At 36.2% G+C, this 16,478-nt stretch overlaps 1 protein-coding gene across 2 annotated transcripts in view; it reads left to right on the top strand.

Moving 5' to 3' along the window:
• OLFM3 (olfactomedin 3) overlaps positions 1 to 16,478 on the top strand; it is a 195,531-nt gene that overhangs the window by 133,850 nt on the left and 45,203 nt on the right. Inside the window, exon 1 of one of the 2 annotated variants that reach the window (XM_044238781.1) lies at positions 14,302 to 14,442. The exons of the other annotated variant lie outside the window; for it this stretch is intronic. Within the exon in view, the coding sequence (XP_044094716.1) occupies positions 14,314 to 14,442 (129 nt within the window). The 5' untranslated portion in view covers positions 14,302 to 14,313. Of the gene's footprint in view, positions 1 to 14,301; positions 14,443 to 16,478 lie in introns of those variants that run through there. 2 annotated transcript variants of the gene reach the window in all.

Here is a 16,478-nt window from a genome sequence, read left to right as displayed (position 1 = left end):
ATCTTTATTTTTTTTCAAGATTTTATTTATTAATTTGACAGACAGAGATCACAAGCAGGCAGAGAGGCAGGCAGAGAAAGACGGGGAAGCAGGCTCCCGGCTGAGCAGAGCCCGACACGGGGCTCAATCCCAGAACCCTGGGATCATGACCTGAGCCGAAGTCAGAGGCTTTAACCCACTAAGACACCCAGGTGCCCCTGGACTAGATGATCTTGAAACCACACTCTTTGATGTTCTAAACTTTTTCTACTAACCAATGGGGAGTGACATATATACTGTGATGATCCTTCCCCCCGGCTCTTTCGGTTATATGAATATTTCTGAAATTTGGCTGTACATCAAAATCAAAAGCTTTTGAGAAGTGCAAATACATGTTCCATTTCAAGCCCTTTGAATAGCATCTCTGGTGAACCAGGGCCAGAAATCTGTATTTTCAAAAGCATCAGGCAATTGTGCTGCATCCGATTGCTGTTCAAAGCCCAGGGCTCCTCTGGGCTAGACAATGGAATCCATCCTTTAATTGGCTGGGTAGCTTTTCAAAATTGTGCTTTTTAGTGACTAGCGTGCCACTTTAACTCAACAGCCAATTCTCTTATGGAGAGGTATATTTGTGAAAGGACAGCCAAACAGTAGTACTACGACTACTAATAATAGTAATAATTGCTTATAGAACAGGCACTGTGCTCAGCACTTCATATGCCTGGTCTAATTTTATTAGTATGAGCCTATAAGGTCAACTTATAAATACTGTTTTTATTACTTTGCTGAGAAATGTAGTACTGAGACACTTTGTTCCCTAAAATCACAGGCTCAGAAACTTAGCTATTTGAAATCAGATCAGTTAAAATGGGACAGTCCACTCCTGCCTGGAGGATTCAAGTCACTTTGACACTGAGAGGCAGCCTCAATTTTCAGCCCAGGTGCAAAACTTCAGATAAGGGTTTTTCGGACATAATGTTCAGCATTTATCTCAACTTTGTAGTTTCCAAGGAAACAGAATCCAGAGTCCCCTTCTCAACACAAGTCTGATATTAACTCTTTTATATTACAGCCTTGCTCTTTTTTGGCATTATCAAAATTCTGCTCTATATAAATAGTGTCTAAATTCTAGTCTCTCCTCAGACTTATTTTTAACCCTGTATTTTCCCCTGCTTGGTGAGATGTCCCTTGTCTCCTCTGATGTACAATCTTTATTGTTGCAACAGGTTGATAACTCGAACTTTATTGGTGTGTAGGTATATCCTTAGGATCCTTTATCTGATGGGCTTTATCAGTAGCTATTATAATCTTTAATTTAAAGAGGAATAGAAAAAAATTAAAAATTTAAAAATTAAAGAAAAAAAAAAGATGAGTAGAATAAGGTTCAGAAAAAAACTTACACAGGATTCCATAGTAAGTGACAGAACTAGGATTCCAACCCAGGTCTATCTAGTTTCAAACTCTTCATGCTCTTACGTAATGCACATAAAATCAGAGAATGTTGGAACTGAAGGAAGCTAAGGCATGCCATCCTGCTAACTTTAAACAAAGAATTAGGACTGGAATCTAGGTATCTTGACTTTCCAACCTTCATCACATGGGTAGTTTTGTTTTTATCTATGTCAACTGGTAATTTTTCAGGCTTTCCTGTTTGTTTGCATCTTGTGTGGATCCAGTATTTTCATAGGGCTTTTGGGACACTTTGAACCGTTACTAAGACTCTAACACTTGTAACTTCAGGCAATACCCAGAACTCCACATAGTTCCTCTTTATGACAGATGAGAGTTTAACCAAAGCAAACTAATGCTTTTCAAGTTCCCATAGGGGCTGAAATGCAATGCATCAACCTCCTAGATACCTCTAATATACTAATTTCCTACAATAAGTGAATTATGTGAAATTGTCATCAGTTTTCCTTTTCCACCCCGGCCCAAAATCAGAGTACAAGGCTGATTGCCTACCCTGCTTAAATCTCGAATCAACCTTAAATCACAGTTATCTAAGGATAATTACCCAAAGACCCCCAAGTGATTCATATGCACCTTAATGTTTAAGTACCACTGTCTTAGAATATTCCCAAGCACATTTGATGCAATTTTGTGAAATCTAGAGGTCAGTCTTGTCTCTGCATCTAATAATTCACAAAGTTCTATATCAAAGGTCCCCATTCTCTTTCTCCTAATTCTTACCAGGGCACCAATATCCTGCCTTCCCAGCTCTCATTTTCCCTCTCACCCTTCTTCCCAATATTTACTATATCTTTTCTGAGCGATCTTCCTCTATCAAAGGAGTCTGGTATCATTTCTTTCCTGCAACTCTTAAAAAACTAGTAAATAATGAGATCTAATCTACTAGGAGAACCACAAGCATCTGCTGGTTCTTGCTCTAAAAGTTTATCTCCACCCTCCTCCACCCCACCACTCACTCTGCACTGCCCTCACTCCAAGCTATTTAGAGTTCCCTAAATAAGATGTGACCTTGGTGGTACATTTTCACATTTTCCCTTCCAGGGCAGGATGGTCTTTCCTTCCTGATCTACTTAGGAAATTCTACTGAATCCACCTAAACACAGTCCCCTGAAGCCTGTTCTATCCTACCCAAGCAGAATTAATTTCTAACCAGTGTCAGTTCCATTGCATTTTGTACACACTACAAATGAAATCATATTGAAATAATTTTTAGAGATGTATTTCTTCTTTGTTCTTATTAGAACCCAACCAGAACAGGTGATCTTGAATGACAGTGAATTTTATATATTCTTGGTCTCCAGCATTCAATGTCTACCATATGGAAGATGATGAATGAATGCCTATTGAATGCATAAATGATTCACAATGAAATAAACCTTATTCCTCAAATAATTTTAAATGTGATTTTGTAGAAAAATATTGAGTAACTTATGTGTATTTTGATAGATATTAAAAATATATTACTAAAAGCAAAAATACATGACAGGAAACTTATTTTTTATTACTGACAAATTTATTAATTACTCTTGGAAGAAAAAGTTATTAATGAGGTTCACGTGAATGATGTACCACCATTACGGGGTTGTAGTTATAGTTATGAGCTGTCCCCCAAATTCGATGCTGTCTTGAAAACCTTATGAACTGCAGTAAGAGGTAGATTACAGCCTAAGCACGCACACTTGAATGTTAAGAGAACTTTTATTTTTGTTTGTTTGTTTCAAATACTGTTGAAAAGGCAGAGAGGGAAAACATAAAACTTTCAATCTGAAGTCCAAAATATTAGAATTATCCAAGCTTAAGTGGAAGATATACAACCTAGGCAATCATTCAAAAATAAGGAACACATCAACATCACCAGGGGAGCCCTTGCAAACCAAACTCAGATCCTACTTAAGTGTAGGACACCCAAAACCTCGATCAAGTTCACTGAAAGTGACAGAGAAAAATAGCAAAAGGAAAGAGAGAAAGGGAAAGGGGATGAGAATGAAGAAAGGAAGATGAAAGCCCCACGAAAATACTGGGTCCACTCAAGGTGCAAGAAAAGGAGGAGTGAGAAAGAAAGAGAGAGGGAGAATGCAACACAAGAATGATCCTCTTCCAATAATGGCCACTATCTCAACACTCGTCATGTGGATCACATGCCCGCATATCTTTCTGCAGAGACCTGACAAGAAGCCTCTTCACTAGAATTAAATTTGGGGCTGTATACTTTACCACTCAGATTACATGTAAATATTAGAATTCAAACTACTCCTCGCTGACATGTGCATAAAATTTTGAAAACCATTTTCTTAATAATGCAAGGTCCTTCAGGAGCTCCAGTATTTCTATGTGTCTCCCTTCTCAAGAAAATATGTTTTCATAATAATGTCCATTTTCATTTCATAGTCCCTTTATACTCAGTACCCCGATATTACAATGTGGGTAAACACCATGATTTTATTTTATTAATCAAAACAGAGGTCAAGATGTAAAATACTATGACAAAAGATGCATACTGACAATGGAAGGGTCGAAGTACAAATATCTCTAAGATTTGAAGCCCAGAACAAAATTTCTTATGTCTTAAATTTTATCTTGTTAAAGGACCCATAAAAAAATGACAGTCCATTTCCCTAAGGGCATTAAAAATTAAGAAATTAAGAAATGTTTTAAAACAAGCTCAAGCACTATTTTTTTCCAGTGGTGGTTTTCCTGACCATTTCATCACGTGGTACTGACCCTCCCTTCCTTTTACTCCACTGTATTTCTACTTACAAGATTACTGTTCAACTCAAATGTGCAGATTGATAAATTACTCCAAAGATGATGTTATATCATACTAATCTTGCATTTGTCAGTTTCACCCAGTTCTTAGCCCAAAGAATGCACTTAATAAATGTCTCATACATCAGTGCCTTTAAAAGCCAATGAGAGTAATAACATACTCCTCTTTATGTTTTTCTAGCAGCAGAAATTAGTATATAGTTAAGCTAGAAAATGTGTAGAGAAGAAAATTACAAAGCAGAAAAATAGCATCTTTTTAATTTCAGTAACAAGAGACAACCTTTGTCAACACTATTTTCCTTTACTCACCTATTGTCAAGTTCCTACCCTATGTATGTCAATTAGCCCCTTTTAGATAAGTATTCACAAAGGGAGCTGTTTCAAATGTATTACTTACATCCTACTGTTTTTAAGGTTAATAGTTCTTAATTGTATTGAAACAAAAAAGGAAAAGGAATGAGGTAATGAGTTTGTACAGCTTCATCTATGTGGTGGTTGTTTTAATGACCTTCTCTTCTCTGTATTTCTGACCCCCTTTTCTAAAACCGCAAAACTCACAACACTTTCAGTGACAAAGCACGCCTGACTTGTTTCAAGTCCAGATCTTTAGACATTTATGTTTATGTTTGTCTGCCCAGAGCTTTCAAATCAGAAAACAACCTTGCCTATACATACTGATGAGGGGGCGATGCTGACAAATAATTTAACTAATGCTGTTACCTAAGAATAGCTCTGCAGAACTCCTGTTCTCATGTGAATTTGTTAGAGGGCCGGCGACAAACTCAATCTTCTTTCATACTCTGATGTTTGGGGTTATTTACTACCACCCGATTTTTGACTCCTGCTAAACATACACTTCAAATTTCATGACAGATATAAGCTCCATGAGACAACTTATAACAACTTTTCAGAAAATTGCACATTTGAGGATCCAATTTCATTCTTTCGTGCTACCACTGAAATCAGCCTTCTTTCTGATCACCAGGCAATTTTTCAACCTCTTTGAGATTTCTCTTCCTAAACAATTTCTTCTGGAAAAGCTTTTGGCAATAATTTAATGCTTTAGTCAGCCCTGATGATTTAGGTGAGTTTTAAAAATCTGAAAATAGATCCCAGTGAAAAGCAGCAGGGGCTGAACTTACCTGAGAGTCGGTGTCTCCCTGATGAGAGCCTTGTTCTGTCACACTTAAATGGAAACTCAGTAAATAAAGACATGTTATTTTCCTTTTTTGTGCTTAGCTATAAGAATTCATTTACCAAGGACATGCCAGTGACAAAACTTCACTGCTTTCCCTAAGTATTATCAATTAGTTTTTTAAAAGACAAAATTTGACATCAGCATTTGCTATAATATTGTGTGTGTGTGCACGCATGTGTGTGTGCACATGCGTGTGCGCATAATAGTCAAGAACACACTTAGTATGTGACCGTTGGGGTTCAAATGTTGGCCTTGCCATTTATTAGCTGTGTGACCTCGGCTAGCTTATTTAACATCTCGGTGCCTCAGTTCCTCATCTATAAACTAGTCTTAGTAACAACACCAACCTCATAAGATTTTTGTGAGAATTAAACAAGTTTGTATAAGTGAAGTTCTTAGAACATTGCCAGGCAGGCAGACTTCCACAGACATCTCCTCAAGGCTGCCTGTAGGATGGGCATGTTGTAGAATATTTCTAGAATACTGTTAGCAGTGAGTCCCTATAAACCAACCATATTATAATCAAAAAATATTTTGACTTTTTAAAACTTTTTAAAGCCTCTATATTGATAATTCACAAAGTTTGATGATCTTTACTACTTATCACTAATAATTTTTATATCTATTTGTTTCTTCCAACAAAGATGGAGAAAAGATATATAAATATCTTTTGCACTAGAATAAAGCTACTTGTTTACCCGGTCCTATAGTAAGTGTTTCATATGTAGAATTTTATTTTATTCTCACAAATTCCTAAGGAGTCAGATTCTCTTATTACCACCAATTTACACACAGGGAAATCAAGGCTCTGGGAGACCACAGAGATCACTAGAAGTGTCAGAGCAGAGAATGAGGAGATGTCTGGGTGACTACAGGGATAAACGCTGAGTTCTTAAGAATGGCACTTAATTATGGAAGGGGCTACATGGAAATTCAGTTTAATATCCTCATTTCCCAGTTGAAGAACCTAGAGCAAGACAGTGACTAAGCTCATGTAAAACCTAGGTCTCTTGCTTTAGTCTGAGGGTCTCTCTGTCACACCACACTGCATTCTCCTTTCCTTTAGTCTAATCCTGGATTTATATTTTCCTACTTACTCAGTGTTGAGCAGAAAGTCAGGGGAAAAAACATGTTTGCCCTGAATATATTCCTCCCCCACACATCCATTTTTTCCCCTTTGAAGTAGCAACAACAGCTGCCAACCAAGGATCCCCCGGGCTTAGAGAGCATCAGTCGGCTTCACAGATGAAGGCAAAGATGAAAAGACGGAAATCCCTCCTTTAAAGAACTTTGCTAATGTTTTTCACTCTAAATTCACTCTTTCATTAGTGAACACTCTTAAGACAACCTTGTAACCTCAAGGCAAGAGTAGCAAAGCACTAAATTCTGGGAGCTGCAAGTGGTCCCTAACTGATTGTCAAGAGCCAAATGAAGGGGAGTTGAGTGAATGGACACTCAGGTCCCCAGCTTCTCTAAATCATTTTGTTTAAACTCATCCTTTCCATAGCCTACAGTCTCTTCCACCTCCCCTACATTATTAGAGACAAACTTCATTAACCAAAGGCAATATTTATTTAGTGTTCCAGTGGGGTTTGAGCCCTTTATCAAGAGAAGACATCACAAGAGTTAGAAACAATATTTCCCGGTTTAGACCAAAAGTATTTGCATCCTAAATCTAAAATCTGGACATAAAAAGCCTTCTTACACACATAAAAAGCATTCTTATATACATAAAAAGACACATGCAAAATGCCATATTTTATACTGATTCATTTTACAAAAAGTAAGCTCTATTGTAATTCCACACTGAAAATTATCTCCTTTTAAAACAAAGGGCAAGTTATGAAGAAAACAGTAACATATTCATTTAGTCATCTGTTTAATAAATATTTATTGAGAATTTACTATATTCTAGTTCTTACTATATTCTATATTTAGGCACTCACCTAAACGTTGACCTCCACGAACAAAACGGACAACAATCCTGCCTTCGTAAAGCTTCATTTCTAGTGGGAAAAATCAATAATAATAAACACGATGAATAAATAAAATATATTGAGATGCTAACTTGTGATAAATTCTAAGGGGAAAAAAGTATCAAAAGACATTAGAAGTAAGCAGTCGAAAGGAGAAGAAATCTGAGATGGTATGGTCAGCAAAACCCTGATGAAAAGGTAATTTTTGAAATAAACCAAAAAGGATTTGAGAGATTAAAATTCCACCAGAGAAGAACAAGTCCAAAGTTCCTGAGTTGGAAGATTATCTTGTATCTCTGAGAAAAATATCCAGGAGAGTATAGTAGCTCCAGTGCAGTGAAAAAAAGGGAAGAGTTCTAAGAAATGAGATCAGAAGAATAAAAGGAAATGAGATTATGTAGAACCTTACAGCTCATACTAAACTTTTTGACTTTTACCATGAGCAAGATAGGAATCTATCCAAGAGTTTTAAGCACAGAGATAACATCCGACAGAGTTTACTAGAATCTGGTTCAGGGAGTTAAAAATGGACTGAAGTAGTACAGGGTCAACAACTGGTGGGCTTTAGAATAAACTAAATGAGAGATGATGGTGACTTGGAGCAGCATGGTAGCAGTGTGGTATGGTGTAAAACGCTGGATATATTTTTCAAAGTAGAGACTAGAAGACATGTTGATGGAATTGAAAAGGAATGTAGAAAAAAAAAAAATGTTAAGTTTGAAAGCTAACTTTCTGACCTGTCCAACTAAATCATGGATTTGAAATGGGAAGACTAGAGGAATGTCTGCATATATGTTTGTTTTTTTCTTTTCTTCCTTTCTTTTCTTTTCCTTTTTTTTTTTTTTTTTTTTTTTTAGTTTTGTCTGCTAGAGATGGGAAGGAGCTCATTTTTTAACATGTTTAATTTAAGATGTCTATTAAACATCCCAGTGGAGATGTCAAGTAGATAATTGGATATACAGGTCTGAATTGATAGGAGAGGTCTGCTAGGAAGAAATGAATTTGGGAGTCATTAGCATATAGATGAGGAAGATTCAACAAAGAGACTTAGACAGAGAGGTCAGAAAGTAGAAGGAAAACTAGGTGAGTGAGTGTGATATCCTTGAAGCCAAGCAGAAGAAATTACTCCAAGGAGGAGAAAGTAAAAGTCTAATGAATGCTGCTCGTAGGTCAAGGAAGTTGAGGTCTGAGACTTGACTGCAAGATGTGGGATCATTTAGCAATGTGGGATCATTGGTAGCCTTGATAAAAGTACTACTAGCAGAGTAGAGAAGTGTGGACAAAAACCTGATTAGAAAGAAATAAACTAAAGATGATGAGTATAGACAACTCTTTCAAGAAAGTATACTCTAAAGACATGAGAAGTAGGTAAATAAATGGGTAGAAAGTAGGATCAAGAAAACACTGTTTGGGGACACCTGGGTGGCTCAGTTGGTTAAGCCTCTGCCTTCGGCTCAGGTCATGATCCCAGCGTCCTGGAATCGAGTCCCACATCGGGCTCCTTGCTCGGCAAGGAGCCTGCTTCTCCCTCTGCCTCTGTCTGTCTATGCCATGCTCGCTCTCTCCCTCTCTCTCTGACAAATAAATAAATAAAATCTTTAAAAAAAAAAAAAGAAAGAAAACACTGTTTGTATGTAAAATAAGAGATATAAGGGAGTGATCCATTAAAGAGGGAAATTTCTTGATGCCAGAAAGAATTAAGACAGTGGTCTTTGAGTGGGTCAGATGAATGTGATCTAGGGCAGGCTACTCAAAGGGTGGTCCAAAAATGGCTGGGAGACTGCCAGAAGTGCAAATTATTTGACCTTATGCTAGAGCCAATAAATAAGACTCTTAAGGGTGGGACCTAAAGATCTGGGTCTTAACAAGCTTTTTAGGTAATTCCTAAGCATAATAGTGTGAAAGGTACTACCTAGTACACAGGTGAGGGATCCACCTTATTTAGGAACACAGACAATTCATCTATAACAACAGGAGAAAAGGTGGTATATCTGGGCTTAGGTGAGGTAACTAGATATGGTCGTGACCTAACAGAAATTTTCTAGTTATTACTTTGACTTCTCAATGAAGGAGGAAGCAAGAATACTAGTCCCTTCTTCTTCTTTGGCTTGGACTATTAATTCTAGAGACCCAGAGTGCCATTGTGTTGCATAGCAGGGTTGTATTAATGTCTTTGTATACTCCAAGCCCAACTCCGTCACCCTTTGCAAAAACAAACTTCCCACCTTTTCAGTACCTAATGTTCCTTAAACTGATCTACACTTTCTGACCCTGCCTCAGTCATGCCATTTCTTACCAAAAACAATGTTACCACTTATGGAGCATCTGCCATGCTACAGGCACTTCTAAATATATGCTCTCATTCAGTCCTTTCACATTGATTCATGTATCCATTATTTTACAGATGGGAAAACGGGAGACTCGTAAGTGGAACTGTTTATTTACCTAATCATTCACATGCCACACTCTCCAGGGAATAGAGCATCACCAAAGTGATTTCAACACAAGCACTCTGTTTTCCTCAATTTTATGCCACTCCTCCCCTCTTTTCCTACTTAAGGGGCTAAAAGGAGACCACTCTGTTTTTTCCAGAGGTTACTTTGGTTTAACCATTCTTTTAGCCAATCAGTACAAGTCATATTTCAGTATTCTACTCAATTACTACTCTCTCCTCCTCCCCGGTTCTCCTCCCCCTCTCTTATTCCCCCCTTTCCCCCTCCCCTTCTTCCTCCTCCTTCTTCATCAATGATTACTTTACTCCCTACAGCTGTATTTTTACAATCACATTTAATATGCTATTTTCCTCTCTTTCCTAAACCATCCACAAACTTTAAATTTTTTCAATTATAAAAATAAAGTATGAGTAGCCTATTCCTTCTTAAATTTTCTATTATTGAACAAGTAACATCAGTCTCTTCCACATTTTGCCTAAAGTCAAACTTTTTGGTTTTCTATCATATTATATGTGGCCATTAGGTCTTTTCATCCATTTACTTTTCATGTATTTCCTTACTGCCAAAGCTGGGTTCCCCAAACCCCCACATATACCTACCACACAAATAGCCCCAAACTAGAAAGTGTTTTGAGCATTAAAGCATTGTTAAATGTTTGTGCTCCAAATCAAGGGGAAAAAATTCCAATGACAGAATATGCTGATATTACGTAAGATCATCTGTAAGTCTTTCTTGGTCAATATTTGCTTATTAATTATTTATCATATAGGTTTACCATGAAATATTTTCTAGGTAATAAAAAACAGGCTACCATAAAAAAATCTAATGAATATATACATTAATCAATATCTTTCAGCAGGTCATAAGCAATAATGCACTGTTACAGGTTCTACAGTTATTGACCTACATTAAGATTCTAAATAAATAAATAAGTAAATAAGTGTGTAGTCAGGTCATGTTTTCTGTTAGATTACTAACAGAAATCTGTTAGATATAGTAATATTTTCACTATTTACTTGCGATGGAACTTTTAAAATTATTTTTCAAGAGAAATGTATAGGTAATCATGTAATTAAATCTAGATATTATCTTAAAGTCTAAATAAAATCATTGGTAGTTTAAGATACTGTGTGCCTAAATTAACCATTTTTGTCTTCTATGTAGGACATACTATTTTTACTAGGCCCTTGTGGTCTAGTGAAATTAACTCTTTTGTGAACTCTGTATTTTTGGTAAATTACTATTCAGGGATTTTCTCCACCATAGAAGACTCGTATCTGGTATGTGACAACGAACTTTATCTTCTTCTTACATCATACTTCCACTTGTATTTCTCATCCTGATGAATATTCACCACCCAAACCCCAAATCTGAAATTCCCCCGGGGTAACTTCCTCTCCCTCACTTCTTACATGTATTCAGTCAATGAGTGCTATCAATTCTACCTCAAATCTTCATAGAATCCATCTTTTTGAAGTTCATGGAGTTTCTTATTTCTGGACCTCATCCACTCTTGCCTGAACTAGGAGACCATGGCCTTAAGTGATCTGCCTGTCTTGGATTTGCTTTGCTGTTCCTGCAATACCCATCTGTCTACCTTGTATCATAAAAATGCCAAAGTAATAATAATTTGAGATGCAAATCTCAATAACTAATGACTTCACTGCTTTGCTCTAAATTCTTGAATTACAGACAAGATAATTTCCTGACATCTTTAGGTGATCCTGAAGGTCTGGGAGCTGGTCACTGCTAGCATTTTCAACTTCATCTCTTGCTACTTACTCCATCACCACCATTCACACTATTCTTCTGGAACTTCTGGAACCACGGGGTTTCTTGTCCCGAAAACAGGTTGTTACTTCTACATAAAATCATAACCTCCCTCGTCTGCAAACTAGAACTCAACTTCTAAAATGGAAATTATAATGATAATCACTTCACTAGATTAGGAGAGCACAGAAAATTATTTAGCTCTTTACAAATAGTAGCTGTTTTTATTTCCCACAGCTAATAGTCATTATAATATAAGCTTTTTTATTTCAATGTGTGCCATTTAAACCTATTCTTAAAACAACACATGATAGATTTGATGTTGTTGATAAACTCCACTGAATTATACACTTTGACTACTGTCTCTTTCCATTCTTTAGTTATTTGCATCTCTAGAATTACTAGAATTATTTCTGGAGTTACTAGAAGCATTACATTTGTGTTGGTTTTCTTCTTTTTGTTTAAGTATGCATTTTTCTTTTTTTTTAACATTTATTTCTTTATTCTTTTGATAGAGAGAGAGAGAGAGGAGAAGAAAGAGGATAGGGAGAGGGACAAGCAGACTCTGTGCCCAATGAAGGGCTCGATTCCACAACTCTGAGATCATGACCTGAGCCAAAATCAAGAGTCAGACACTTAACCAAATAAGCCACTCAGGAGCTCCCTCTCCTTTTTTTTTTTTTTTTTTTTTTTTAATTTTTAAATAAGAGTATTGTCTCCCCTGACAATCTATCCTATATTCTTCTAAAGATGCTATTATTTTGCTGACTGATAGTTTATTAATAACTAGAATTACTATCTCCATGTTGCATCTTAAATTACCTAGCCATTGCATGTATATTAGATTTCAATCTGGAAATTCTGCTCTTGAAAAGATACTTCCCCTCCTAAATCAGGTAAAAAATTCCAGGTGTAGTTTTCAAATAATTAGATTTATAAATTCACTTTGCTTTTTGTTATTGCCACATCGTAATACGTGTAAAACTGCACAGTCCTTTCTCTGAATACTCTTATGCAAGGCTAACTTTAATATATGAACTATTGTGCTTTTATCCTTATTGATTTCTCATATTATATAATAATATACATATAATATATAATAACCACAGGCTTTCCAGGCCTGTGGTTTAAAAAAAAATGAGTCAACTAAAATCATTTGGATGTATTTTGAAGGGGAAAATAAAAAGCCTAAATTCTTAGGTAATAGAAGGAAGATTTAAGGAGTCTCTCAGTATTCAACTTAAAACTCTTTTTGAGAATAAAGGGCATACACACTTCTATAAATATGTATCTCTTTCATTTTATTAAAGACATTCCCTTTATTTCTGCTGCCAAAACTGTTTATGAAAAATATGTATCTTTGGCTGAGAATTCAAGCTACAAACAATTCCAGAATTCTCCTAAGGAATCAAAATAGTATGTTTCTTTCTTATAACAGGTTCCTTTTCATTTAATTTTCATTCAGCCATATTTCCCTTCATGTCTTCTCTCCATATTTTTTTTTTTAATTTTAGAACACATATATTGTACAAGACAACCACCTCGGATTTATTCCATTCGGGACCTGAGATTTGGATATGAGCAATTCATAGTATTTGTAAAAAGAATATAATAATTCTATCCATAAGCCCCAAATTCAAAATACACATTTGCCAATCCAACTCTAATAAACAGATCATTGAGTCTTAAAGCTGAAAGGGGACTTAGAGAGCGTGGAGTCCAAACCTGAAAACAATGAAAGCCAAAAAATGTTAAGTCACTGGCCAGTCACTCAACTAACCAGAGAAGAATAGGACTGGACCCTCAGGCTCCCTAAATCCAAGTTCTGGGCTCTCTTTTAATAAGTCACATGTTCTCTTGTGACTCCCGGTTATCAGTCTGTCATTCTGCACAAGGTGAAAATACATTTAACAGAGTTTGTCTTTTGTCTGAGCAACTTAAGAAGCCCTCATTCTTAAAAGTAAAATTGGAAACATGAAATTTCCATAACAGAAGCTTTCCTCTAAAGCTGCCTTTTCTGTCAGTTCACAAGTAAGTTGCCTAAGGTAATGTTTTCCAGAGGCAGTAGCTATTCATCTTTGACTTTTTTTTTTTGTTTTTAGAGGCAACAATGCTAATTTTAGGTTACTGTTTAAAAAACATAAAATAAAAATATCTTACTCTCAATATCTGATCATCTTGGAAATTCTTTGCAGACTTGTTTTCATGCTCTGCCTGAAATTACTCTGTCTACGCCTGGCGAAATCCGTAGATATTAAATTTGATGTTTGAAATGTGCACTTTGGCAGACCTCCATCCAAAGGTGTTTTTTTTTTATGAAGGATAAAGAGCAGCTGATTAGACTCACAAAAACCCCAGAGGAAATAGACTCTGTTGATGGTAACTCACAACAGTGGAGCAGAAAGAGCTCAAGTTTCCCTCTCCCTCCAACCTATGCTCTCCAAATTACCAACCAAGCCCTATCAATAATATTTCCTTTGATGAGCCAGCAAAGTGTCCGGAAAGGAGGGAGAAGGAAGAGCAAGGCACTTCCCATGAGGGTGGGGTAAAGAGGTTCTGTGAGCTTTCCCCAGCGATTAGAGCTGGAAAAGTTGATCTCTTTTCATGCTGTAAATGTGGCGAGCTGCAGTCACGCCTCCCGCTGCCAGCCCAGCTCCGGGATCTTAAGCAGTCACTATGAAAACTCATTAGCTTCACGGCAATGAGTCCTCCACTGCTGAAGCTTGGCGCTGTGCTTAGTACCATGGCAATGATCTCAAACTGGATGTCCCAAACTCTCCCATCCTTGGTAGGACTGAACACCACGAGGCTGTCGACGCCAGATACCTTAGTAAGTCACTCCGGTGGGTTTGGCCATCTTGGGAAGTAAGTGCTTTAAACCAGTGGGCTTGATTTTCTAAACTACAAAGGCTGAGATTTTGCTTCTGTATTTACAGGGCAGCTTCACGGATTCGATATTTATGTGCTAACTTTAGTCATGGGTATTTCTTTGTGAACACTTTAAAGCTACACCCAAAAAATAATAATAATAATAATAAGTGTACTGTCTGAGAAATTAGCTGTGAAAGGAAATACTTGACTCCTTCAATTCTTAAGACTGATAAACTCTAACTTAACTATATTAACCTGAGGTTTGGAAGGATTCTTTAAGAAATGTGTTTTGGTGTTTGTTTGTTTGTTTATCATTTTGCTTCTTCTTTTATGTCTGTAAAATTCCCATAATTTTACCTGCAGAGTATGCTATAGAGTATATTCCATCTAATCTAGTTTTCCTATAGCAGTCTCTTCCCTGGAATTCAATTCTTAGGACTGTTTGCAATGCCTTCGGTCTGAGAAGCCAACCTCTTTTAAATATAAATTTTAAAAAACCCTCAGCAATTTAAAGCCTGCCAAAAAGACTTTAAGAGACCCAAGCAATATAAAACTTACTTGATGATTTATCTCTCTTTGTTTAATGTTTTATAAAGACTCTCCTATCACAAGCCTAGCTCCTATAGTCTTCATTTACCTAAAATTAATGTCTTTTTAACCCTTCCCACGTTATAACAAAGTCTTTTCTGGTAGTTTGAACCACAGTTTAGTTTGCAATACTCTACAACCTTTCAAATAAAAATGAAAATGCTGGTTTTTCAGACAGAAGTTACAAATTCAAACAGAAGGAGTATTCTCAAAAAATCATTTCCCTGCTGTCAAATAAAGGATACAGAAACAATTAGCATTTGGAGCTCTTTACCTTCTTATCTTTATCTATTTTTACCACTGGATTACTCCAGTGGATCAAAAAGTCTGATACTAAAAGAAAAGTAACCTTCCATTTTCAAGACTTATCTGCAGGTACTACAAATAATTAATTAATCTATTGATGTGTAACTGAGTAGAGCCAAATCAAATCGATTATATAATTTGCTAGATTGAGCTGGTTCGTAGGGCATGGACAGAGCACATGTGAGGCATACTTTGACCCACTTTTATGTTTACCTTTCTTAGGTCATTTAAGTCACCTCACTGCCTCTACTGTTGAAATTCCCCTCCCTACCTGCATGATGTATATATGGCAGAAGGGATATAAAAAAGACTTCTAGTTGTAAAGAAAACATGATATGTCATCAACAAACAATTATAAAATCAATTTACATTAGCTACTATACACTGAGCCAAATTTTCTCAATTGTTCAAAGAACCTGATAGTTCTAGACAATTTAGTTGTTGAATTAACTCTTTCAGCAAATAAATCTAAACTAAGATATTCATGAATGATTTATATCACAAACTTCGTACCTTGGTTCTGATATGTCTATTTTTTGTGTATGTAGACATTGGTTTTCTTATTTCCTATTGTTGTTGATGGAGAAGAATCAAATTTCCAAAATTATGCATGATTCTTTTAGGACTTCTAGTTATCTTGTACGGTTAAAGTAAATTCATTTTCTTTACTTCCTGATTAGTAATCTATTGGCTAAAAAACATAAAGCATTGCCATGGTCTCTGAAGGTTCTGATATGGCCAAATCCACCTCTGGGTGACCAAAAAAAATAAAAAAAAAAATTAGGGGACATTTACACTATGTTATTCTTCACTAGAAAGGAGAAACCAGCTTGCAAAAGCTATTTTTTTTTTTAATGTTTTACAGAAGTCGCATACTTTACAGAAGAACGATGGCTATGGCACTTCCCTACCTTAGTTATTCAAGATGATTGCTTATACTTTATGATTCCCATGGTGAAAAATGAATGCATCTGTATTTCCTAGATGAAGATCATAAAATGTTAATGCTGGAAAAGATTTCTGAGACCATCCAGGCCAGTTATCTTTACACTATTTTTGGCAGTGGTACATTTCCCCCAACCCCCAAACTAAATCTTATGT

Source organism: Neovison vison, chromosome 2, assembly GCF_020171115.1.
Source record: "Neovison vison isolate M4711 chromosome 2, ASM_NN_V1, whole genome shotgun sequence".
In the NCBI taxonomy this organism is placed as follows: Eukaryota; Metazoa; Chordata; class Mammalia; order Carnivora; family Mustelidae; genus Neogale; species Neogale vison.
Note: the sequence above shows the minus strand (reverse complement) of the source record. Positions and strands in the feature narration are given on the sequence as shown.